Here is a 19,293-nt window from a genome sequence, read left to right on the forward strand (position 1 = left end):
ATCCTTCTCCGACCCCGGATCTCCATTCTCGGATCCGCCAGATAATCTGCCCTGACCCCAAACAACAAATATTGGCCGATATTTCCATTGCCCCCTATCAGTAGGGGCCAGCATACCCAAATTGTAAAACAAGATGAGCGTAGCCTCCGTGGTGGATGCGGCCAGCCGTATAGAATAGAAGGGCTATGGCGTGGAGCATCAGAGCGGAGCATCGGAGCGGAGAACCGGAATGGAGAACCGGAGCAGCGTATCGGGGGACACGATGAACGCCTCTCTGTGCTTGCACTGCGATAGTTAGTTAGTTAGTTACGAGAGCAATTTAATCAGCGCCATCGATCGGCCCACCTGAAATTTTGGAGATATTTCCCTTCTGTTTATTTTTATTTTTTTTACGGCTACCCCCGGTTCAGCAGTAACTGTATTGTGAAAACGTCCAACGGTTTATTTCTCAGACACAATACGCTACTTGACTTTGTCCTTCTTCACGCTCACCTCACTTCGCCATGCTCTCCTCTTGGCCCGACGCCACATTACATTCCCGCACACAACAAGTGGAGCGGGTCTTATCCGCGCGCAGGGAGGCTTCTACTGAAACGAAGCAGAACCTCGCGTCTTAATGTCGACAGACATGTTTGAGCCCGGCGGCGACGATGACTCGCCGCTCCCGGTATGGGGGCCAGGTAAAACCGCCGTTGGGAGAGCGCGGCTGCCATCCAGTCGCCGAAGGGACAGAGTCCCGCTATCCTGCAATCTTTGCCGCAGGAGAAAGTGAGTCCGCCCGTATGACCCGCGCAACGTGCTTCGTTCGCACCCCGCTTTGCCCACCCCCGCCCATCCACACTTAGTCTCGTTTCTCCTCACGCTGATACGTCCTAGGCTGCGCTGTGACCGGCAGCAACCGTGTGCAACTTGCACGCAGAGAGGACTCGGCTTGTCCTGCGCATACAGCCCCAGCCCCCAAGCGCTGGGAGACGGCACCGCGCAGCCTGTTCGCCCCGTGGGTACCGTGCAGGACCGCATCAAGCAGCTCGAGGAGCTGGTGGTCGACCTTATGCAAAAGACGTCAGCGGCGAATGTGCCACCGCTGGCTTCGTCGAACCCGTCTCCCAGCGCCAACACGCCACTGGCCGCCAACCATGCCTTCCCGAGGGTATCGCGGTCGGCCACGCCGGCCGCAGACGGTGCTCACCGAGTCAACTCACCAGACTCGGATCACGGCAGCATGCGGCTGACAAAATCCGGGGCAAGCTATGTCCACGGAACGCATTGGGCCGCCGTGTTGGATGGCATCGCGGAGCTCAAAGATCACTTTGATAGGGACGACGAGGCGCATCCGCATCCCCTCGGCACTGCGCAGCCACCGCAGCTAAACCTGAGCGGGCCGCAACTTATACACGGCTTTACAAAGGTCACTACCAGAGAAGAGATATTGGCGTCGATACCGCCTCGCCATATTGTGGACAGGCTGGTCTCGCGGTATTTTAATTCGTTTGAAATGTCACCAGGTAAGCAAAAGTAACCCGCCATGTAGATCAGAAGGCTTACACTGTGAACTTCATACAGCTGTATTGCATAGTGTCCAATTCTTGCGGGAAGTATGTTGCCATGCTGATGTTGTATTATTGCTTAGAAGCGGCAGATTCTGACTGATAAATTTTAGTACCGCGAATTCTGGACAGATAACTCGGAAACACCAATCATTTGGATAGGCCTCTTGTTCAGCATCATGTGCCTCGCAACCTTGTTTGAGCAGTTTCAGCAAGGTCCACAGGATCAGATTCCTGGAACGCCTTTCAAAAACGAACTCCAAGACATGGTGAGCAATTTCAGGCTCCGCATCGTGCAATGTCTTATCCTCGGAGACTACACCAAAGGGGGCGTGTATGTGTTAGAGACCCTCTTGCTATACATGGCCGTCGAACTATTTCTTCGAAGAGACGCCGAGATTGGCATCTGGATCCTTCTCGGCATCATTGTCCAGCTTTCCATGCACATGGGCTACCACCGGGACCCGAAGAACTTTCGTGGCATCTCTCCCTTCGACGGCGAGATGCGCAAGCGAGTCTGGGCCACAATGTTGGAGGTGCAACTGGGCATCTCGATGCAAATGGGCCTTCCGCGGCTGATTGCGCAGTGGCAGACCAACACTACGGAGCCGTCTAACTTGCAAGACAACGACTTCAACAAGGACACAGTCAGCATGCCTGCGTCGCGGCCAGAAACAGATCTTACGCCCATGGTCTTTCGCATCGTCAAAGCTAGGATGATGACAGCCATTGGCTACATTTGGGACTTTGCTGCCGACACAAGAGCATGCAGTCGTGAAGAAACGGAACACATGGAAAAGAACCTCCGAGACACGCGCGCCTCGATTCCCGAGTGTCTCCAGTGGCGGTCCATGGCAGACTGCATCATGGACTCCCCGCACGTCATCATGCAGAAGATTTGCCTCGAGATCATGTTTTACCGCGCCAAGCTCGTCCTCCACCGCAAATACCTGCACCTCTCGCTATCCAACGCCGACTACCACCAATCCCAGGCGGCATGCCTCAACGCGGCGCTAAAGCTACTCGCGTACCAGCAAATCCTCGAGGAAGAGACGCAGCCGTTCTGCCAATTGCACCACGAGCGGTGGAAGGTGTCTTCGCTTGTCAATCACGATTTCCTGCTAGCGACCAGCGTTCTCTGTCTCTATCTGAAGCAGTCGGCGGGCGATGCTAATATGCAAGCAGAGTCCCCGACTGTGCACGACATTCGCACGGCGCTGAACCAGGCATATGGCATTTGGCTGCAGTCGAGCGATACCTCGCGAGAGGCGTGGAAGGCAGCGAAGGCTCTGAGCATTGTCTTGTCGCAGCCAGGACCAGGTAGTGTGCGCCACGACGAGCAGCCGATCTCTTCTTTAGACGTATGGGGCGATTATTTTGAACGTAGGTTTTCACTCTCCTCTACCATGTCAATTTTTGGCTATGAAGCGTGTTTTGCATCTGTACTAACACTGGCCTACACAGAATTTGTTCTTCAGTTCCCTCCGCTGCACGGCTCTGTTCTGATGGATTGGCCCTTTGCGAACAACGACGCCATGTACACTGCTGGCATCCAGGCTACGTCGCAAAATCCCGGCTGGCCAATGACGGGTAGTAAGTAAGCCATCTTACTCTCGGGCAGCCTTAACTAATGATGAACAGTTTATGGGGATGCCATGCACTTGGAGCAATAGAAGCACATTTATGCAGAATGATGCCTGGTAAAGGTCATATTTTACTAAGTGAAAAATTCATATTTGTTCTATTCATTTCCAGTTTTACGTCTATTTTAATTTTTACTTGATTTTGATATTTCTTCCATTTGTTTTCAGTCTAGCGTACCCCCTCTGGCTTTTGCTGCGCCGTTGAACCCAAGCTCGTCCTGTCTCGTAAGAGCATCCGAAGCCAATGCGCTTTTGCCGACAAAAGACCATGATTTCCAGCATCTTGGCCGTTTCTTTGTAAAAGAATATACTGTGTCAATTTGGATTCAAATATGCAGGAGGCCGGATCGGGCTGTCTTGGTCCCTGTATATTGTAGGTGGCCGCTTCCCTTCTCTGTACGATGTGCAAAGATTCGGGAAGCCCTATTAAAGATTCAATAGGTTGAAATGCATCCAAAAGCAGCTGAACAGCTAACAGGATCTTGCCGTACCCGTCGTATGCTGACGACAGGTCTCCTAGACGAAGCCTCTCGCTTTTGCTCACCGCGGCCGTAGCGTTGTGACCAAGCGGCGTGTCGTCCTCTCGGCGAAGAAAACTTTCAAACTGCGTCAATACTAGCGTCAAGAGATTTTCTAGCTGCAAGTAGACGCTCAAAAGCAGCAGAATGGTGGATGTATCCGTGGACGAACCGTCTTCTCGCGTCACGGTCCTTTGATCAGAGGAGGGCGACGGCGTAGGGTATTGACGGTGGCCGTGCGACTCGCACATGTCTCGAGGCGGAATATCTGCTGAATATTTGCGTGCTGGTTGCTGGAAATAACAAAGCAACCTTTCAAAGGCGTTGGCCAGGGACAAGACTGACCCCACGGGATATTCCTGTAAGTCAACCTGACTCTCTTGTGATGCCCAGCGGCTCTTTGCTAGAGTATCCAACGTGCTCTGAATGTCGGAAATGAGCTTCAATATTTGCTGCACCATGGGCGCTGGCGTACTCGAATCGCACGATTCCGATGCGGTGGAATGCGGGTTGTGCACTGCAGAAGAAGCTGTCGTGGAGGAAGCAAGACGTGCCACGGCGCCATCATGGTTCTCTTCTGGCTTATTGGCCGAGGGCTGCGGGGACTGCAACAAATCTATGTAGTGACGAGAACCCATCTCCATCCATTCGGGTACTAGGCTTTCTACATTGCTCTCTGTGAACAACGTAGAGAGCTGCGGAAACATGTCCGGGTTAGACGTTGCGTCCGTCAAGGAGCCGTCTTGGTATCCCCATAACCAGGATGGGGAGTCTACATTAGGTAGTGAAGATGACTGTGATGTTTGTCGTGCTTGCTCGGGGATAGCTTTGTAAGAGTCGCCTAGTCTGCGTCTTCTGCTGAATACGCAATCTGTCTTGGCCCGCTGGCATCTTGTGCACTGCCGCGGCTCGTCGTCCGATTCCTGTGTGGCGAGAGAGCATCTGAGCTTTTGAGAACGGCAGCGACCGCAGGCTGTGCGGATAGAGAGGTGACTATGTCTGGATGTCATGGTGCGTGATGGTGTTCTAGACATCCAATATTCTCGTACTCACAAACCAATGTGTAACTATGCGTCCAACTATAACTAAGGCTCTTGGCTAAGTTGCAATGATACATTCTGACCATGCCATACAATACTAACTTTTCACTATGCCGAACTATATTAAGCCTAGTCCCTTCTGTCGACCTAGAATTGCGGTGTATTGACTAGTACTCGGTATGTCCAATTGAAACTGTGTTGATTGAAGATGCGAGGATCCGTTGTGGGATCCTCAGGGGTATATAATTATCTGATTTGTTACAAAGAAAAGGAAAAAGAAAAAGAAAAAGGACGATAAGGCATCGCCCGGTCGTGACGAATTCCACTAATGCAATGTGGCAAGAAATCAACTAAGGCAGAGCTCTCGGTATTGCTCGGAATATGTTCTCATGATGCTATAACGGGGCTGGGATAGAGGTTTTTTAATAGATGATAGCCGGCTACCTCTGTCCCCCAAATCTTCTGTTCTACACAAAGTACCTAAGAAATATGCTTACGCTTTAGACCGTTGATAAAATTGCGGTATCTATCATATCCAAGACATTTGAGTCTACGTTCAGGTTAGTTGTTAATAAAACTTAAAAGCCTAAGGTCTCCGGAATAGACACCAACTTTGATCTTTCGCGACAGTTTAGGAGGAAATAGGTCATGCCTTTTTCGTCCAGATTGTATGTTGTTTGGGGGCCATTCCTGATAATAATCTAGGCCAATCAACACTCCCCACCTCGGTGTCAGGAAATGTAGGCCAGAGCGCTTAATCCTAGCTACGGGCTTGTCTCGGTTTAGCCAGAGCTGCACTCCCGTATATTGGTGCTGTTGATTGATATCCTGGTGCCTAGATCTGGTCAACCTCAGTAGGGCAAAGGCGTACCCACAGGCCCAGGCTGAAAATAGACCTACGCAGTGTCCGTGCCCCGGGCGGGTGGAGGTAAGTGAGTGAGGGAAAACTCGGCCCAGATTGTATTATTTTCTAGTTTCTTCTTGGACCGCTGTATGGTATTGCTTGTCTGGTCTCAGAAGACTAGGTCCCATCCATCTCAGTATCCTTGGCATGTTTCTCGCATGCTAATACATTGTCCGCATTGGGTAGACTGTTTATCAGTGTGCCGTTTAGGTTGTATTGTCGCAAGAACGGGAAGGATCTGCTTATGCGTCGCTTAATGGCTCGACACTCGCCGCAGCTTCTAGATGCTTGACCGCAAGTAGGGGATGACATCTTGAAGCGGGCGTTTCCGCGGTGGTAAGAGATAAGAGTTATTTACCGGATTCGAGCATGAAGAGAGTGTGGAGTACAAAAGGGGCCTGCTATATTTTCAAGATGGCCGTTTCTCAGCTCTGCTGGAACGAGCTGAAAAATGTGGGATGAGCGAAGACGGACAGGAGTAAACAATCATTTGTTTTCAGCCTCCGAGCCAAGCAACTTTCTGCAGCCCCTGGGAATGCTTAATCGACTTAGATGGATGTTTTGCTCTCTTGACAACACTAGAGACGAACGCGGGGTCAAAGTGCAGTAGTTCGCCCGAGTCCGCCCGAGCTCAAACGGCTCCCAAACGGCCCACGGGGGTTCCGTGTTGAACGTTCGATCTATATCACTTTGATCAAAGGCATTAATATCGCACACCTCATTGATATAATTAACAGGGATACCCGTTCAACGCTAAAGATAAAGGGTCATTACATATCACTACGATTAATGGTAAACATCCCGTAACGCGACCAACGGGGGTTCTGTTAAACGTTCTACGAACGGGCTAGATGTATATCACTTTAATGCAAGGCGAAGATTAATATCGCACTTCCGGCCGAGGTCAGATTACCGGCCCGTTTTGTCAGACCACGGAATATGCGCTGAGATCGGTCGGGCGTTCGTATTTTACCGCGAGGCAATTAAGTCGTCACAAGACCTTTGCGCCCACTCCTCCCTTTACAATACTATACGCAAGTTGTACCTGGGATTTGATAGGATTTCCTATAAAACTAAACCGGCACACTTAGCTGGAAGTACGCATGTGTGTGTCCTTTTTCCAACAACAATTCGCAGCAGCTTCCATCAATCTTAAGGAACTCCACCACAGCACAAAATGTCCGGGACTTATTCCCACGCACGAATGCAGCACCAGATCTTCTCTAAGCCACGCAAGCCTCTAAAATCTCCAGATCGTTCGGTCGCCTTGCGCCAAGACTACATTACCAGCTCGAAAACAACCCTCGTCCTCGGTCCCCAAGGCGACGCCCAGTCTGCAACCGCGTACAAGGTCAAAGACCAAGACGGGCAGACGGTCTTCACCGCTAGTGGATGGAAGTACAATAATGGTTCCTGTCGAGAGTTCCGCGATGCCACCGGGTTACCTCTCTTTGAGCTCCACCGAAAAATATCGATTCAAAGTAAATGGTACATCACTCTGCCGGGCGATGACCGCGGAGTGACCTTGGCCACTGGCACTCCACGATTTGCGCCCGCCTTTGGAAACTTCAATATCACGCTGAGAAATGCGGCTGCTAGTGACACAAAGTCGGTGGCCGAGAAGGAGCTCACGCTGGTGATAGAGCGGCATGGGCGCGTTCTGCAGAGCTTCGATGTGATTGATGGTAATCGAAGGGTTGCTGAAGCGTGCGAAAGCATTCGCCATAACGATAGATTGGCGCTAACCGCTGGTGCACGGAGGGGTTATCGGCCTGCCATGGATGTCGTCATCACTCCTGGGGTCGATATGGCTTTGGTAAGTATTTATAAGAATCACCTAAAATCCGCTACACGCGCTGACTTTGACCTTCCCAGATTGTGGCCATTGCCATCATCGCCTGCGACAGCGTCTTTAGTTCCGAATCCGGCTGAGGTTAGGCTATAGTGTGGTTAAATGATATCTGCTCTAGTTGCTCTCTTGACAAGCTATTGTTCCTGTGTAGATGAAGTCTTCAGCTTATACCCGCTCCAGGCGCTGCGGGACGGCGGGCGATGATGTCCGTCCCTTTTCCTGGCAGCATGGAATGCCACCCTTGAAGAGGCACCCTAACCACTTTAGCCACTATCGGCTGCCGTGATCGGGACATTACTTACCATATAGACCCTTGCAAGAAAAGAAAGGGTGCTGGGCACTTACACCTTCGAATGGAGCCCCTTTCATGCGATGCAACCCTGGAGTGGCTTGCTACGGAAGGCGCTCGGATTCCGCATTACGTCCGACCGTACGATACTCACATGGGCCCGGAACAAGTCAGACTTGGTGTAGGGTCGCTTGGAGGAGATCGTCTGTATTGGCCCCATTTTCATATTCTCGGAGGAGCCGTCAGTAAATGAAGCCCAGTGCACCACACCATGTGTTATTCGAGTAATAAGGCCACAGGGTCCGGTGTGTCACCGACGATACTTGAAAATCCGCGGAGAGCCTATTGAGAGCTGAAATTGTGATTTCCATGACTCGTGGTAACATGGAGCAACTGGCGTATTAGGTTGGGCGGAGATTTTTGTAAGCTGGGGGCCAATAAGACCCACACCGTCACTGCCAGTTTTTGTCCTGCTTCCTTCCTCTGTCGCGATCAGTCTTTTACCCAGTCAACAGATCGATTTGAATACCATCCGGTATGATCTTTGATTTTCCTCTGAAGGATCTTGTTATCCTTTATGAGGGACGGGAGCCGCTGGATGCCCGCGGAGAAGACGTGGAGAGTCCCAAACAAGCATTTGTGGGACCCAGTTAATTGGATATTTCACACATATCTTGTCAATACTTTGCTCCCTGATTTGCTCGCATTGAGATTATTTCGGATAAGCCCGGTGAAACTAGCGTGGGAGATGCATGAACAAGAAAATGAAAAGGAACAGAGAGGGGCAAAACAATAAGTTCCTTTCTGTCTAGACCTCTACATAGCCTATCAATGGGCCCAGACCCCCGGCCCAAAACCCAACCCATAGCCTATTGATAGGGGCCTATCAAAGCCCATCAAAAGCCCATTTCTAATTTCTATACATAAATATAATCTTAGCATACATAAAGTAGATGATTAATGATTATATTTTACGTACGTACCTATATCTTTAGTATTATTAACGTATTCAGTAAGCGAGCTGCGCACCCCAGAACACATAGTAAAAGCGATAAATTACAACATGATATTCAACAACCAACCCTTTTATTTAATTTCATTACTTGTCGATAGCAATTGATAAGTATTTTTAGTATCATATATCAATTTTGATTAAATTGAGAACTTACATTGTTATGGTATTGAAAAATATATCTCTAAACTCTAGAAATATATATATCTCAGTCATTAATTTATTAAGTTCACCTAAACTCTAGCGAGTGGCTATATATCATATAAAAAGCATTAGGCTACAAAGAAAAGCTTATATAAACAACCGTTGTTAAATTATCATATTATAATTTATCGCTTTTACTATGTGTTCTAGGGTGCGCAGCTCGCTTACGTACGCAGCTCGCTTACCGAATAACGTATTTCACTACCGAGTGGCGATCTCCAAAACACATAGTAAATGCGATAGATTATTTCAACAACCACAAGTTAATTTAATTTTCACTATTAATGGATATGTATCGATAAGCATTTCTAGTAGCATGTATTAGTTTTAAAGAGATTAGAAGACTATATTACTATCATTTCAAAAATTACCGAAAATTACGTTACTAAAATTTAGAAATAGATATATCTTAGTCACCGACACATTAAATTTCTCGAAACTCTCTAAAGAGACTAGATATCACCTCAAAAATATTAGGTTATAAGGAAAGCTCTATATAGACTACCGTTGTTAAGATATCAAGCTGTAATTTATTATATTTACTACGTGTTTTAGAGGTGGCCACTCGGTAGTGAAATACGTTACGTTATATTATTAACGTATTTCACAAGCGAACCGCCCACACAAGCGAACCGCCCACCCCAAAACACTATAGTAAATGCGACTTGGTATCTTAACAACCACGTTTTTGTTCTAGCTCCTTATTTGTCGATATCTATCGATAACACTCACTAGTACTATATATTAATTTCAAAGAGAGTAGAAGACTATATCATTAAGATTTCGAAAATTACCGAAAATTGCGTTATAAAAAACTAGAAATATATTTATCGGAATTATAAAGTTATAAAATTTCTTTAAACTCTATAAAGAGACTAGATATCACCTAGAAAGTAGAAAGCTATAAGGAGAAGTCCCTATAGCTAATGGTTGTTAAGATATCAAGTTGTAATTTATCGCATTTACTATGGTGTTTTAGGGTGGGCGGTTCGCTTGTGAAATACGTTATAGTAAGAAGTAGGAATTAACATATTCGGCAAGCGAGTGGCCACCTCCCTAAACACATAGTAAATACGATAAATTACAACTTGATATCTTAATAACGGCAGTCTATATAAAGATTTCCTTATAACGTAATGCTTTTTTTGGTAGTTTCTAGCCTCTCTAGGGAGTTTAGGAAATATATATGACTTTGTGGTTGTGATATATATATTCCTAGCGTTTTGTACGGTAATTTTTTAATACCGTAATAATATACGTATTCGGTTTTCTTAAGATTGATATATAGTATTTAAAATTCTTATCAATAGCTATCGATAGGTAATGAGATCAAATGCAAACGTGGTTGTTGAGATATCAAGTTGTAATTTATCGCATTTACTATATGTTTGGGGAGGTGGCCACTCGCTTGCCGAATACGTTAAGTGGAATTTATATTGATTTTAGTATTATAATACTAGGTTTTATATAGAATTTTATACAAAATAACCCTAAAAAGATCCAATTCGTACCTAGAAGGAATTACTAAGTATTAATATAAAGAGATATATATTATCTATAGAGGATTGATACTACTTTCTATAGTTAATTATAGCAATACTTATAGTACCTCTACTTACTATATAAATCCCTAATAAAAATACGTACCTCTTATAAAAAAGTAAAGCTGATAGACAGATCTAGTACGACTACTAAATTGAGTATTATAGTGCACTAGAAAATGTCATGTTGCGTTAGGAAAGGAAGAGAACTTGTCGAATACCAATGTTACGCACTAGCTAACTAGTCATAGTTAGGTTAGATAGGTTCAGGGTATACTTGCCTTAATACTCCTCGAATAGTCTAACGTTAATGATCGGATCGTAACTAAGCTATTACCGCGTAGGGTCTTATTATAGCCTAAGTCCTTTTAAGCGATTAAGGAACTAATATTAGGTAGAGCGCCGAGTAGATCTATACCGGAGTATTAGTCTACTTATAAATATTATTAAATTATAATTAAGTAAAGAGTTATAGTAATCTAAAAGGTAAATATAAGTAATAATATATAATTAAAAACGAAGAACTAAACTAGATATATAAATAAGTATCCTTATATATCCCTAAGTTCTTCTTTTAAATAGCTTTAAATAATAATTTATTAGTCCTAATTTTTCTTTAATTTTAAATAGTTTTAATTATAGATAGTCTAATTTATTACTAAGTCGTTTAGTTTTAATATTATAGTATAATAAATAAGTCTTCTCTTTTTTTTTAAAGTTAGGTCTCTTTTTATAATAGTTATTATAATATTTTTTTATATATAAATTAATAAAACTAATATTTTTAGTTTGTTATATAACTAACTATATAATTTCTTTAGTCTACTAATTTTTAGTCTTATTAATTCTACTATAGCTATTTTATTAATTAATTCTCTTTATATTATTAGATTATATTTATAATTTATAAAGAATAATATTTCATTAATTATAAAGTATATTACTGCCTATTTATCGTCGAACATATAAATATAGCGAATATAGATCAAATTTACGATACTTTCGAAAAAAAGCACTTAGAGGATCGGAGATATTAAATATATAGCGAGGATCTCCTACACGAAATGTATCGAAGGCACGTAGAAGATGTTCATTATCTTGCCACCGAACACAATTACGACGCAAAAGAAGACTTAGGGTCAGACATTGGTACGGACTGACAGAGGCGTGCAATCTGTTCAGCCCAGGTAACGTATCAATATAAACGAACATTAATATGGGTGACTGTGATGGTAGAATCGCTCTTTTAGGCGTTATTTCATTGAACACCATTCCTACGTTTAGCTAGTAAAAGATTCGCCATTTTTCGCAAAATTTCATATCAGGAAGCCCTTTTACGTACATTGATAGAGAGTATCAATTTAAAAGCGATTGCTCCTATTCGATCAATTTATATCTGTTAGTGCGCTATATTGGCCGATAGACTAAGCCCTTACCCCGCGTACATAGCATTGAGAATAGAATGTCAAATACGTGTTACACTGCGTGTACATAGTATCAAATGGAATTCCTCTCCATAAATACTTATCCCAAGACTAATAGGTCTCGAGGCATGCTTAGCTATCACGAAGTTCCTCTACCTGCGTGATATCTTTAACACACGTAGCGCCATACTCTCTCATCATCTGTATCTTCTCTTCCATACTTATCCCTAAACTCATTCTCCCAAAATCTTTTGGAAGTTGCCTATCACTCTCATATCTTAACACCCACACACCCACTCCATCCGTCGGCCAACCGAACACTAGCACCTTTTCTTCTTCCTCCGTCATCTCCCTCGCACCTAACCGCACTTCCAGCCTATCCTCCCTACTCGACCACCACTTAGCACCAGTCCGTCGCATGAGATTACAGAATCTATCTTCTTCGTCGATACTAGGAGAGCGCTGCGTCTCCTGAGAGCGGGAGAGCGATAGGAAGAGCATATCGAGAAGGTCAGCCTCTTTAACGAGAACTCCACCAGTAGAGGGGTAGCCGTAGACAACGCATCCTCCTGGGCCGGTGCCGAACTTGGTCCGTTCAATCGTCGATAGAGGAGGTAGCATGGAGGATGAGGCCCAGTCGTTCCGCGAGTCCCCTATTACTGTTCGCCGATAGAGATAATTCGAAATAGGATTGAGATTGATGGGAAATATGCGGCCAATGGTTTGTTGGCCGAGAGTCGATAGAAAGGTAGAGATGATGGCGACGAGCATGATGTTGAACCTCCAAGTTATATTTCAATAAGGCTATAAATAGGACAAGACCGAAGCTCCGAATGAGTGCGCTCTTAGGTTCATGTAGATGACCGTTTCAACATATAGAGGAGCTGGGGGAAGTCCCTTTAACTGATTAGGCAGCGACCTTGACATATTCAAGTAATGTTCTGCCGAGGTCTACCGCTAACCGATGGGATGTCCTCAGCGTTTTCGTAGCAGTAGGTATATCCCAGCCAATGGGAGTTACGAACGCCGCCGCTATATAGAACAAAGTCGAAGAGGCTCTAGTCGTGGGGCTAAGTCGAATTAAGAGGAATCCAAGGCTAACTAGCATGGATGGGGAATGGTGGGGATTGCGCAATTTAGGGCGAAGAGTGGCGAATTGGCACTATATGGGATCTAAATGGGAGGATCAGACGGATTCGCTTCGGGCAGGAATTGAGTCAAGAGCGTCCGATACTCCGTAGAAAGAGTAGAAAGGGCAGAGTCCCAAGTGAGCCCCACTTAGTGTACATAACTTCCAAGCTCTACCGCGGCTCAGACCTCTGCATAGCCCATCAATAGGCCCAGACCCCCGGCCCAACCTACAGTCCATTAATAGGGACCCATCAAAGCCTATCAAAAGCCCATTTCTTTTGCACAAATACAGTGTTAGCATACATAAAGTAGATGATTAATAACTATATTTTACGCAGGTACCAACCTATATCTTCAGTATTATTATATTATCATAGTAAGAAGTAGGAATTAAGTGATTTTAGCATCATAATGCCAGGTTTCATAAAAAATTCATATAAAATAACCCTAAAAAGATCCAATCTAACCATAAATTCGTACCTGGAAAGAATTACTAAGTATTAGTATGAAGAGATATATATTATCTATAGAGGATTAATACCACTTTCTATAGTCAATTGTAGTAACACTTATAGTACCTCTACTTACTATGTAAACCCCTAATAAAAATAAGTACCTCTTATAAAAAAGCAAACCTTTATAAAAATCAATTTTGATTCTTATTTATATCTTCTAACCTACCTTTCTCTCTCTTAATATCTATTTCTTCTTAACTGCGTATAGTAGGGAGGAAGAGGATGCGAATTGAGGATGATATATATGAGTATTCTTAGTATATAGGATATAAATATGCTTTTCGGCCTCCTTGTAAATCAAATCAAATTGACAGAAAGCTGGTGTACGAACAATGTATGGTATAAATGACCAATGTTTTCAACTCTAACTAACTAAAATGACAAAACCCGCTATTTCAACAATCTATGCGGACTATGATGACTAACTATAATATACACTTTTGTATGGTATGCCTGGTACCTAATGTCACATGATGTTTCCGGTATATTACCTGGTTTCTACCATGTATTCGGACTTGGTATTCGACATCTTATTCTAAATTTAAAATTTGAACTTTATACGATCGGTAGAAGGTCGTAATATAACGATTATAGAGTCCGCTTTATCAACGCCTATATAGGTTTTTATAGGGCCCACGGCCTAACCTACAGTGGGCTATGGGTTGGGTTCGGCTTTGAAGGTTGAGCCCATAGCCCCACCGTGGGTTGGGCGGTGGGCCTAGGGTCCGGGCCCATTTATGGGCTTTGCGGAGGTCTAACTCCAGGGACAATAAGATTGCCGGGTGCTAAGGTGACTTGTGGGGTCCACGGAATTCGTATCAGGTAATTTCAGACAACCCACTACATGCAGATCTCGCTCGTATTCTGCATAGGTCCCCGCTGATCGAATGCTTTGCTTCACACCCATGTTGTAGAGAGAGCCTCGAGACGATTTGCGCCAGATCTCGATGCGGAGTATCGAAACGAATCTCTAGATTGGTTCATTTCCTCAGATATGCGACCTAGATTAAGTGCGGCCATATCGCCAAATCTTACCAGGATTTTCCGCAATGCACATCCCAAACCCTAGGTAAGGATCGCCTGCAATAGCCGCAACTGGGTTTGGGACGGACAGGAGTGCACCCCCTGAAGGCAACCGAAGACAACCTTCGGAACCTTCCAAGGTTGGAAATTTCAAAGCGGGTTATCAGAAATGGTTACCTGTTATAGAATAGTCCCGGCACTAGCATCACAGTAGCATCTGGTGGTATCACACGGACTTGGATCTTTTCAAGCCATTGACTCCACTGGGTCGGACTTGATTCGTGGTCATTAGTGGAGTGGATTGTTCGGCTAGACTCAAGTCATGGAGGAAAAGCGGCCTGTGTGTTTCTACATCGTACTTTATAGTAATGAGAGGCTTGAGCGGTGGCATCTGAAACTCATTGGAAGCTACCGTTGTGTCAGAACAGTTGCCATGCAGGTGGCTTCCACATGGTTTGGTCAGAGTTCTCTTCCAAGGGTTGATTGCGTCTCTAGAAGAATGTTGGAATAAATTCAAAGCTTTTGAAAAAAAGGGGTTTCTTCTTCTTTTTCTTTTTCTTGTTCTTGTTCTTTTTCCCCACACGTGAAACCCACCATGTTCCAAGATTAGAAATTCGCCCTAACCTCTGCCGAAGGGTCCATTGTTCCAAGGTTTGAAGCAGATGTCTAACCCTTTATTAACAAGCGTGTAGTATTGCCCATTGGTTCTGGCTATTTCCTATTTGTCTATGCATTTCCCATTGTTTGTCCGCATTTTTCTTTCTTTTTTTTTTTTGACGAGAACGTCGCATTGGCCCCTCTCTTTCTTGGCCCGTTCTCGCCCGTAGTCGTAAGGCTTGATCTACACGGTAGTGGATTTTCTCTTACTGTAACTTTTTTCTCTCTCTAATCTATCTTATTCTTGTTGCTCCTTCGGACATCCTTGCATACTTCGTAGGGAAACTATACGGAGTACAGCATGAATTGGTAACGATATATTCATTCTTCGGGTCAATATGTTGCCCCTTGAAGGTCGTAGCCAGTCGATCTTTATCGTTACTACTGTCTTCCTTGGAATCTCATTTATTGCCGTGTGTCTACGATGCTTCGTGCGCCTCCGACTTGTCAAGGCCTTTGGCTGGGATGATACCTTTATGGTATGCGCAATGGTATGTGTGATAGGTTTGATGCCCAAAACTGAGATCTGGGCTAATTGATTTGCAGTTGTTAAACATCTTGTTTGCTTTATGCGGCATCACTGGCGCATTATATGGAATCGGACAAAGATCCAATGACCTCGTGAAGAGGGGTACGATGGAAACCGCAATGTTTGTATGTTGGCCTTCAACCCCCAACCTTCACTTACGAGATAAGAATCACATGCTAAAACTCCCCTAAAGTGGTGGTGGCTCGGTCAAACCAGCTATGTCTGGACCTGTGCGCTAGCCAAGATCTCTATCGCATTCGCTCTCCTCCGCTTGACGGTTTCCAATGCCCATAAACTCGTGTTATGGGCTGTGATTGGCGTCACTTGTACTGTTGGTCTTGTCTTCTGGTTCATGCTGACATTGCAATGTCAACCAGTTGAGTTCTTCTGGCAGCGAGTTCGTCTTTTGTCAAACCCTCATGCCAATGTTTCTGGCACTTGCATGAACCTTGACAATATCATTGCCATCGCCTATGTCTACAGTATCACCGCTACACTGTGTGATCTGACCCTGGGTCTTTTGCCTATTGCCCTAGTGTGGAACTTGCAGATGAACCTCAAGACCAAGGGTGCCTTGGCGGGCATTCTGGGAATGGGATGCATGTATGCCTGCTCTTTGATACCCTGAAATAAGACTTAGTACTGACGTATTCTGGTATAGTGCGAGCGCAGCAGTCATCGTTCGCATTCCCTTCTTGCACAACTACAAAGATACTGACTTCCTATGTGAGTTTCCATTCCTCTGATATACACTCGATAAAATCCACAGAGAATGAAAATCAGCAGCAACTAACACTATTCAACCCCAACAGATGCAACCGCCAACATCTCAATCTGGTCCAATGTCGAAGCCAGCCTCGGAATCGCCGCAGGCAGTCTGGTAACTCTTCGGCCGTTATTCCGCTGGTTCCGTGACCCTAGCTCTATGGGAGAAAGTAGGAGCAAAAGCAAGCGCACCGGCGGCAGCATGCCTCTCTCAAGCATCAACGGAGTCCGCTCCACCACATCCAACCCGCAATACTGGCGACCAGACATAGATCGGGAAGATCATACGGTGACTACGACTGTTCACACCTCGAATGGATCGGAGGCTAGCCGAACGAGTAGTCAAGAAGATCTGAATCCGACACACGGCGGCACATTCTTCCAGGGGGTGAATGTACAAAAAACGTTTTATGTTTCAGAGGATCAGGCGTCGTAAGTGGCCGACCGGGTCGTTAGATAGACTATAATATATCTAAAATTTAATCCTTTTTTTGGCTCAATACTGCCTATATCTCACTGGACTGTAACAAAGGGGACATTCAGTACATATATTAAAATGGAGATACAAAGCGAGACTGCCTTATATTTCAGTGTTTAATTGTCCAATGCTAGCAAAGAGGTGAGTGGTTTATATTTAAGCGATTTCGATAACAAAACACACCATTTTAATAAGACTAGTTCTATAATAGAATTAACTATAACTACAAAGGTTAACGTATTCGGTAAGCGAGCTGCGCACCCCAGAACACATAGTAAAAGCGATGAATCACAACATGTTGTAATTTATCGCTTTTACTCATTGGAATCCGCCTTAAGCTTTTGTGAAAATCTTCTCTTCGAGCTCCTATCTTATAGCTGCCAGACCATCCGTGGCTGCGCGCGGAACATACTTCAGCCCTTCCAATGGCGAGGGATATGAGTACGCCGCAGGTCGTCAAAGATCGTGCGTTTCTGTGGCTGATCTGGCCGACCAAAGATCACTCGAGTGGCAAACCTGGAAGTATGAATTAATCGACTAACTGACTAACTAACCTCTTCCGAAGCTGAACCCCTTTAGGGTGCCAACATTCTGCCCCAGCTGCAAACCGGAATTGTGGGAGCCCGAAAATGTTGCATTCGACACATTTTGCGCCCCTTTATCCTCCTCCGGAAGAACAATCTTGGACGCCCATTGGGTAAGAACACGAGACACCTTCTTGAAATCCTTGTCATCCTCGCTGTCATACTGGCTCAATCGTAGCTGATTGCGCGCCAGCCGCTCAGGGGGAGGAGCTTCCGGGCTTCGGGCCAACCCCTCATCAACGATCTTCACGTCCTTGCCGCCTAGCTTGGTGCCGGCTCCGGCATAGAAACCCTCCACCTCGAACTCAGCCCCTGCTTGTTTGAGGCCGGCATAGGCCTGCGGGATGGCGCTCAGACGCTCTAATCGGTCTTTCAGGTCCGACTCACTCGGGATCTCCGCCTGAGCCACTTGGAAATACTTTGTGGCTGCCGCCAGTGATCCCGCCTGAAAATGTGGTGTCCCTAGCAGTAATATACCGTAGATACAGCCGATGAGCTCTTTTTTCCTGGGATGTTCGGCAGCTCGTACTAGCGCCTGGACATCAAATATGCTACGTTAACATATACATGCACACGTATATAGAGAGGGTACGTACGTTCTCCAAAACAGTGCCACCGAGACAATGTGCGACAAAAATGATCGGTCTTTCTTCCTATTCTGCTCTGTCAACCAGCTGGATCAACAGGACACTGGTAGAGCGGGGCTGGGAAACCTTTTGTTTCTCAGCTCGATGGTCCATCAGCTCGTTGATCAGATCGCTGGAAATGTCAGTGATTTCGTCGTCCTCGTCAAAGAAAGAACCGATAGACGCTTGATAATCGAAAGACAGGATGCATGCGTCGGGTACTTTGGCTGGGAGGAACTTGTCGGGCCAGAAGACATCCGCCTCGGACGTCCACGGTGCTTGGTCGCCATGCAAGCCGTGAACAAACACAATACTGTTGGTGCCTGCAAGTAAGTATGTAGAATTCGAACGGAATAGGTTACAGAAAGCGACTGGAGCGATCTTACTCAACTTTGGCGTTGGCCGGTTCCCGAACAGCTCTGATGGACATTTTGAAGATGGATGGAGTGGGAACGAAAGCCAGCTAGCAAGCAACAATTGATGATCCTTCGCGACTGTTATTGAAAGCACACTGCAAGAGGAGTGACTGGCAGAGGGAGGAAGACATACGACCAAGGTAGAAGCGTGGAAAATTAACAACCAGACAAAAAAGATTCATCCTGAGTTATGCTTCCTATTTGTCTGTTTACTCTAGCGGGTAGCTTGTATTTTCTCATTACCAAAATTACACTAGTTTGTTGAGGTACAGGTGCTACACGACTGTGGCTGGCTGTAGCCTTCGACGTCTTGTGTATCACGTCCATGCAGGACATTCAAAGAGGCAAGAACGGCAGTCCTGTTATTGGGCTAAAATCGGTTAGAAACCGATAAGTGGGGGGGAGCTGTTATATGAGATCTCACCTATTGATTCCTCTCTGTGTCATGGCATCTCGGCCACCTTCCAGCAGCTGAGCCAGCATACATAGACGCCCCAACGGGATTCCGTGTTCTCTACTTACTGGTGGCTAGATTTTTGAATGGGCGTCGGACCTTTCAAGAGTCCTTTCCAAGGTTCTAGATGGTACACTGTTT

At 45.5% G+C, this 19,293-nt stretch overlaps 6 protein-coding genes across 6 annotated transcripts; 3 read left to right on the plus strand and 3 right to left on the minus strand.

Annotated features, from left to right (window-relative positions):
* Positions 1 to 616: 616 nt before the first annotated feature.
* On the plus strand, positions 617 to 3,220 carry N7537_010786 (uncharacterized protein; the record flags this gene model as incomplete). Its single annotated transcript, XM_056901840.1, has 5 exons — positions 617 to 768; positions 877 to 1,505; positions 1,564 to 1,595; positions 1,661 to 3,140; positions 3,189 to 3,220. The coding sequence occupies 5 exons, from the start codon at positions 617 to 619 to the stop codon at positions 3,218 to 3,220; spliced, it is 2,325 nt and encodes a 774-aa protein (XP_056747127.1).
* A 139-nt stretch (positions 3,221 to 3,359) lies between these two features.
* On the minus strand, positions 3,360 to 4,718 carry N7537_010787 (Zn(II)2Cys6 transcription factor domain-containing protein; the record flags this gene model as incomplete). The annotated part of the gene is made up of 1 exon (XM_056901841.1): positions 3,360 to 4,718. The coding sequence occupies one exon, from the start codon at positions 4,716 to 4,718 to the stop codon at positions 3,360 to 3,362; it is 1,359 nt and encodes a 452-aa protein (XP_056747128.1).
* Positions 4,719 to 6,829: 2,111 nt separating this feature from the next.
* Positions 6,830 to 7,584, plus strand: N7537_010788 (uncharacterized protein; the record flags this gene model as incomplete). Its single annotated transcript, XM_056901842.1, has 2 exons — positions 6,830 to 7,468; positions 7,528 to 7,584. The coding sequence occupies 2 exons, from the start codon at positions 6,830 to 6,832 to the stop codon at positions 7,582 to 7,584; spliced, it is 696 nt and encodes a 231-aa protein (XP_056747129.1).
* Positions 7,585 to 12,106: 4,522 nt separating this feature from the next.
* N7537_010789 (uncharacterized protein) lies at positions 12,107 to 12,745 on the minus strand (the record flags this gene model as incomplete). The annotated part of the gene is made up of 1 exon (XM_056901843.1): positions 12,107 to 12,745. One exon carries the CDS (start codon positions 12,743 to 12,745, stop codon positions 12,107 to 12,109), a length of 639 nt encoding a protein of 212 aa, XP_056747130.1.
* Positions 12,746 to 15,638: 2,893 nt separating this feature from the next.
* Positions 15,639 to 17,030, plus strand: N7537_010790 (uncharacterized protein; the record flags this gene model as incomplete). Its single annotated transcript, XM_056901844.1, has 5 exons — positions 15,639 to 15,791; positions 15,847 to 15,954; positions 16,023 to 16,432; positions 16,491 to 16,555; positions 16,642 to 17,030. 5 exons carry the CDS (start codon positions 15,639 to 15,641, stop codon positions 17,028 to 17,030), a joined length of 1,125 nt encoding a protein of 374 aa, XP_056747131.1.
* A 591-nt stretch (positions 17,031 to 17,621) lies between these two features.
* On the minus strand, positions 17,622 to 18,712 carry N7537_010791 (uncharacterized protein; the record flags this gene model as incomplete). Its single annotated transcript, XM_056901845.1, has 4 exons — positions 17,622 to 18,191; positions 18,253 to 18,309; positions 18,370 to 18,595; positions 18,669 to 18,712. 4 exons carry the CDS (start codon positions 18,710 to 18,712, stop codon positions 17,622 to 17,624), a joined length of 897 nt encoding a protein of 298 aa, XP_056747132.1.
* Between the last annotated feature and the right edge of the window lie 581 nt (positions 18,713 to 19,293).

This window comes from Penicillium hordei (genome assembly GCF_028827395.1).
Source record: "Penicillium hordei strain IBT 12815 chromosome Unknown utg000006l_segment0_segment0, whole genome shotgun sequence".
NCBI lineage: Eukaryota > Fungi > Ascomycota > Eurotiomycetes > Eurotiales > Aspergillaceae > Penicillium > Penicillium hordei.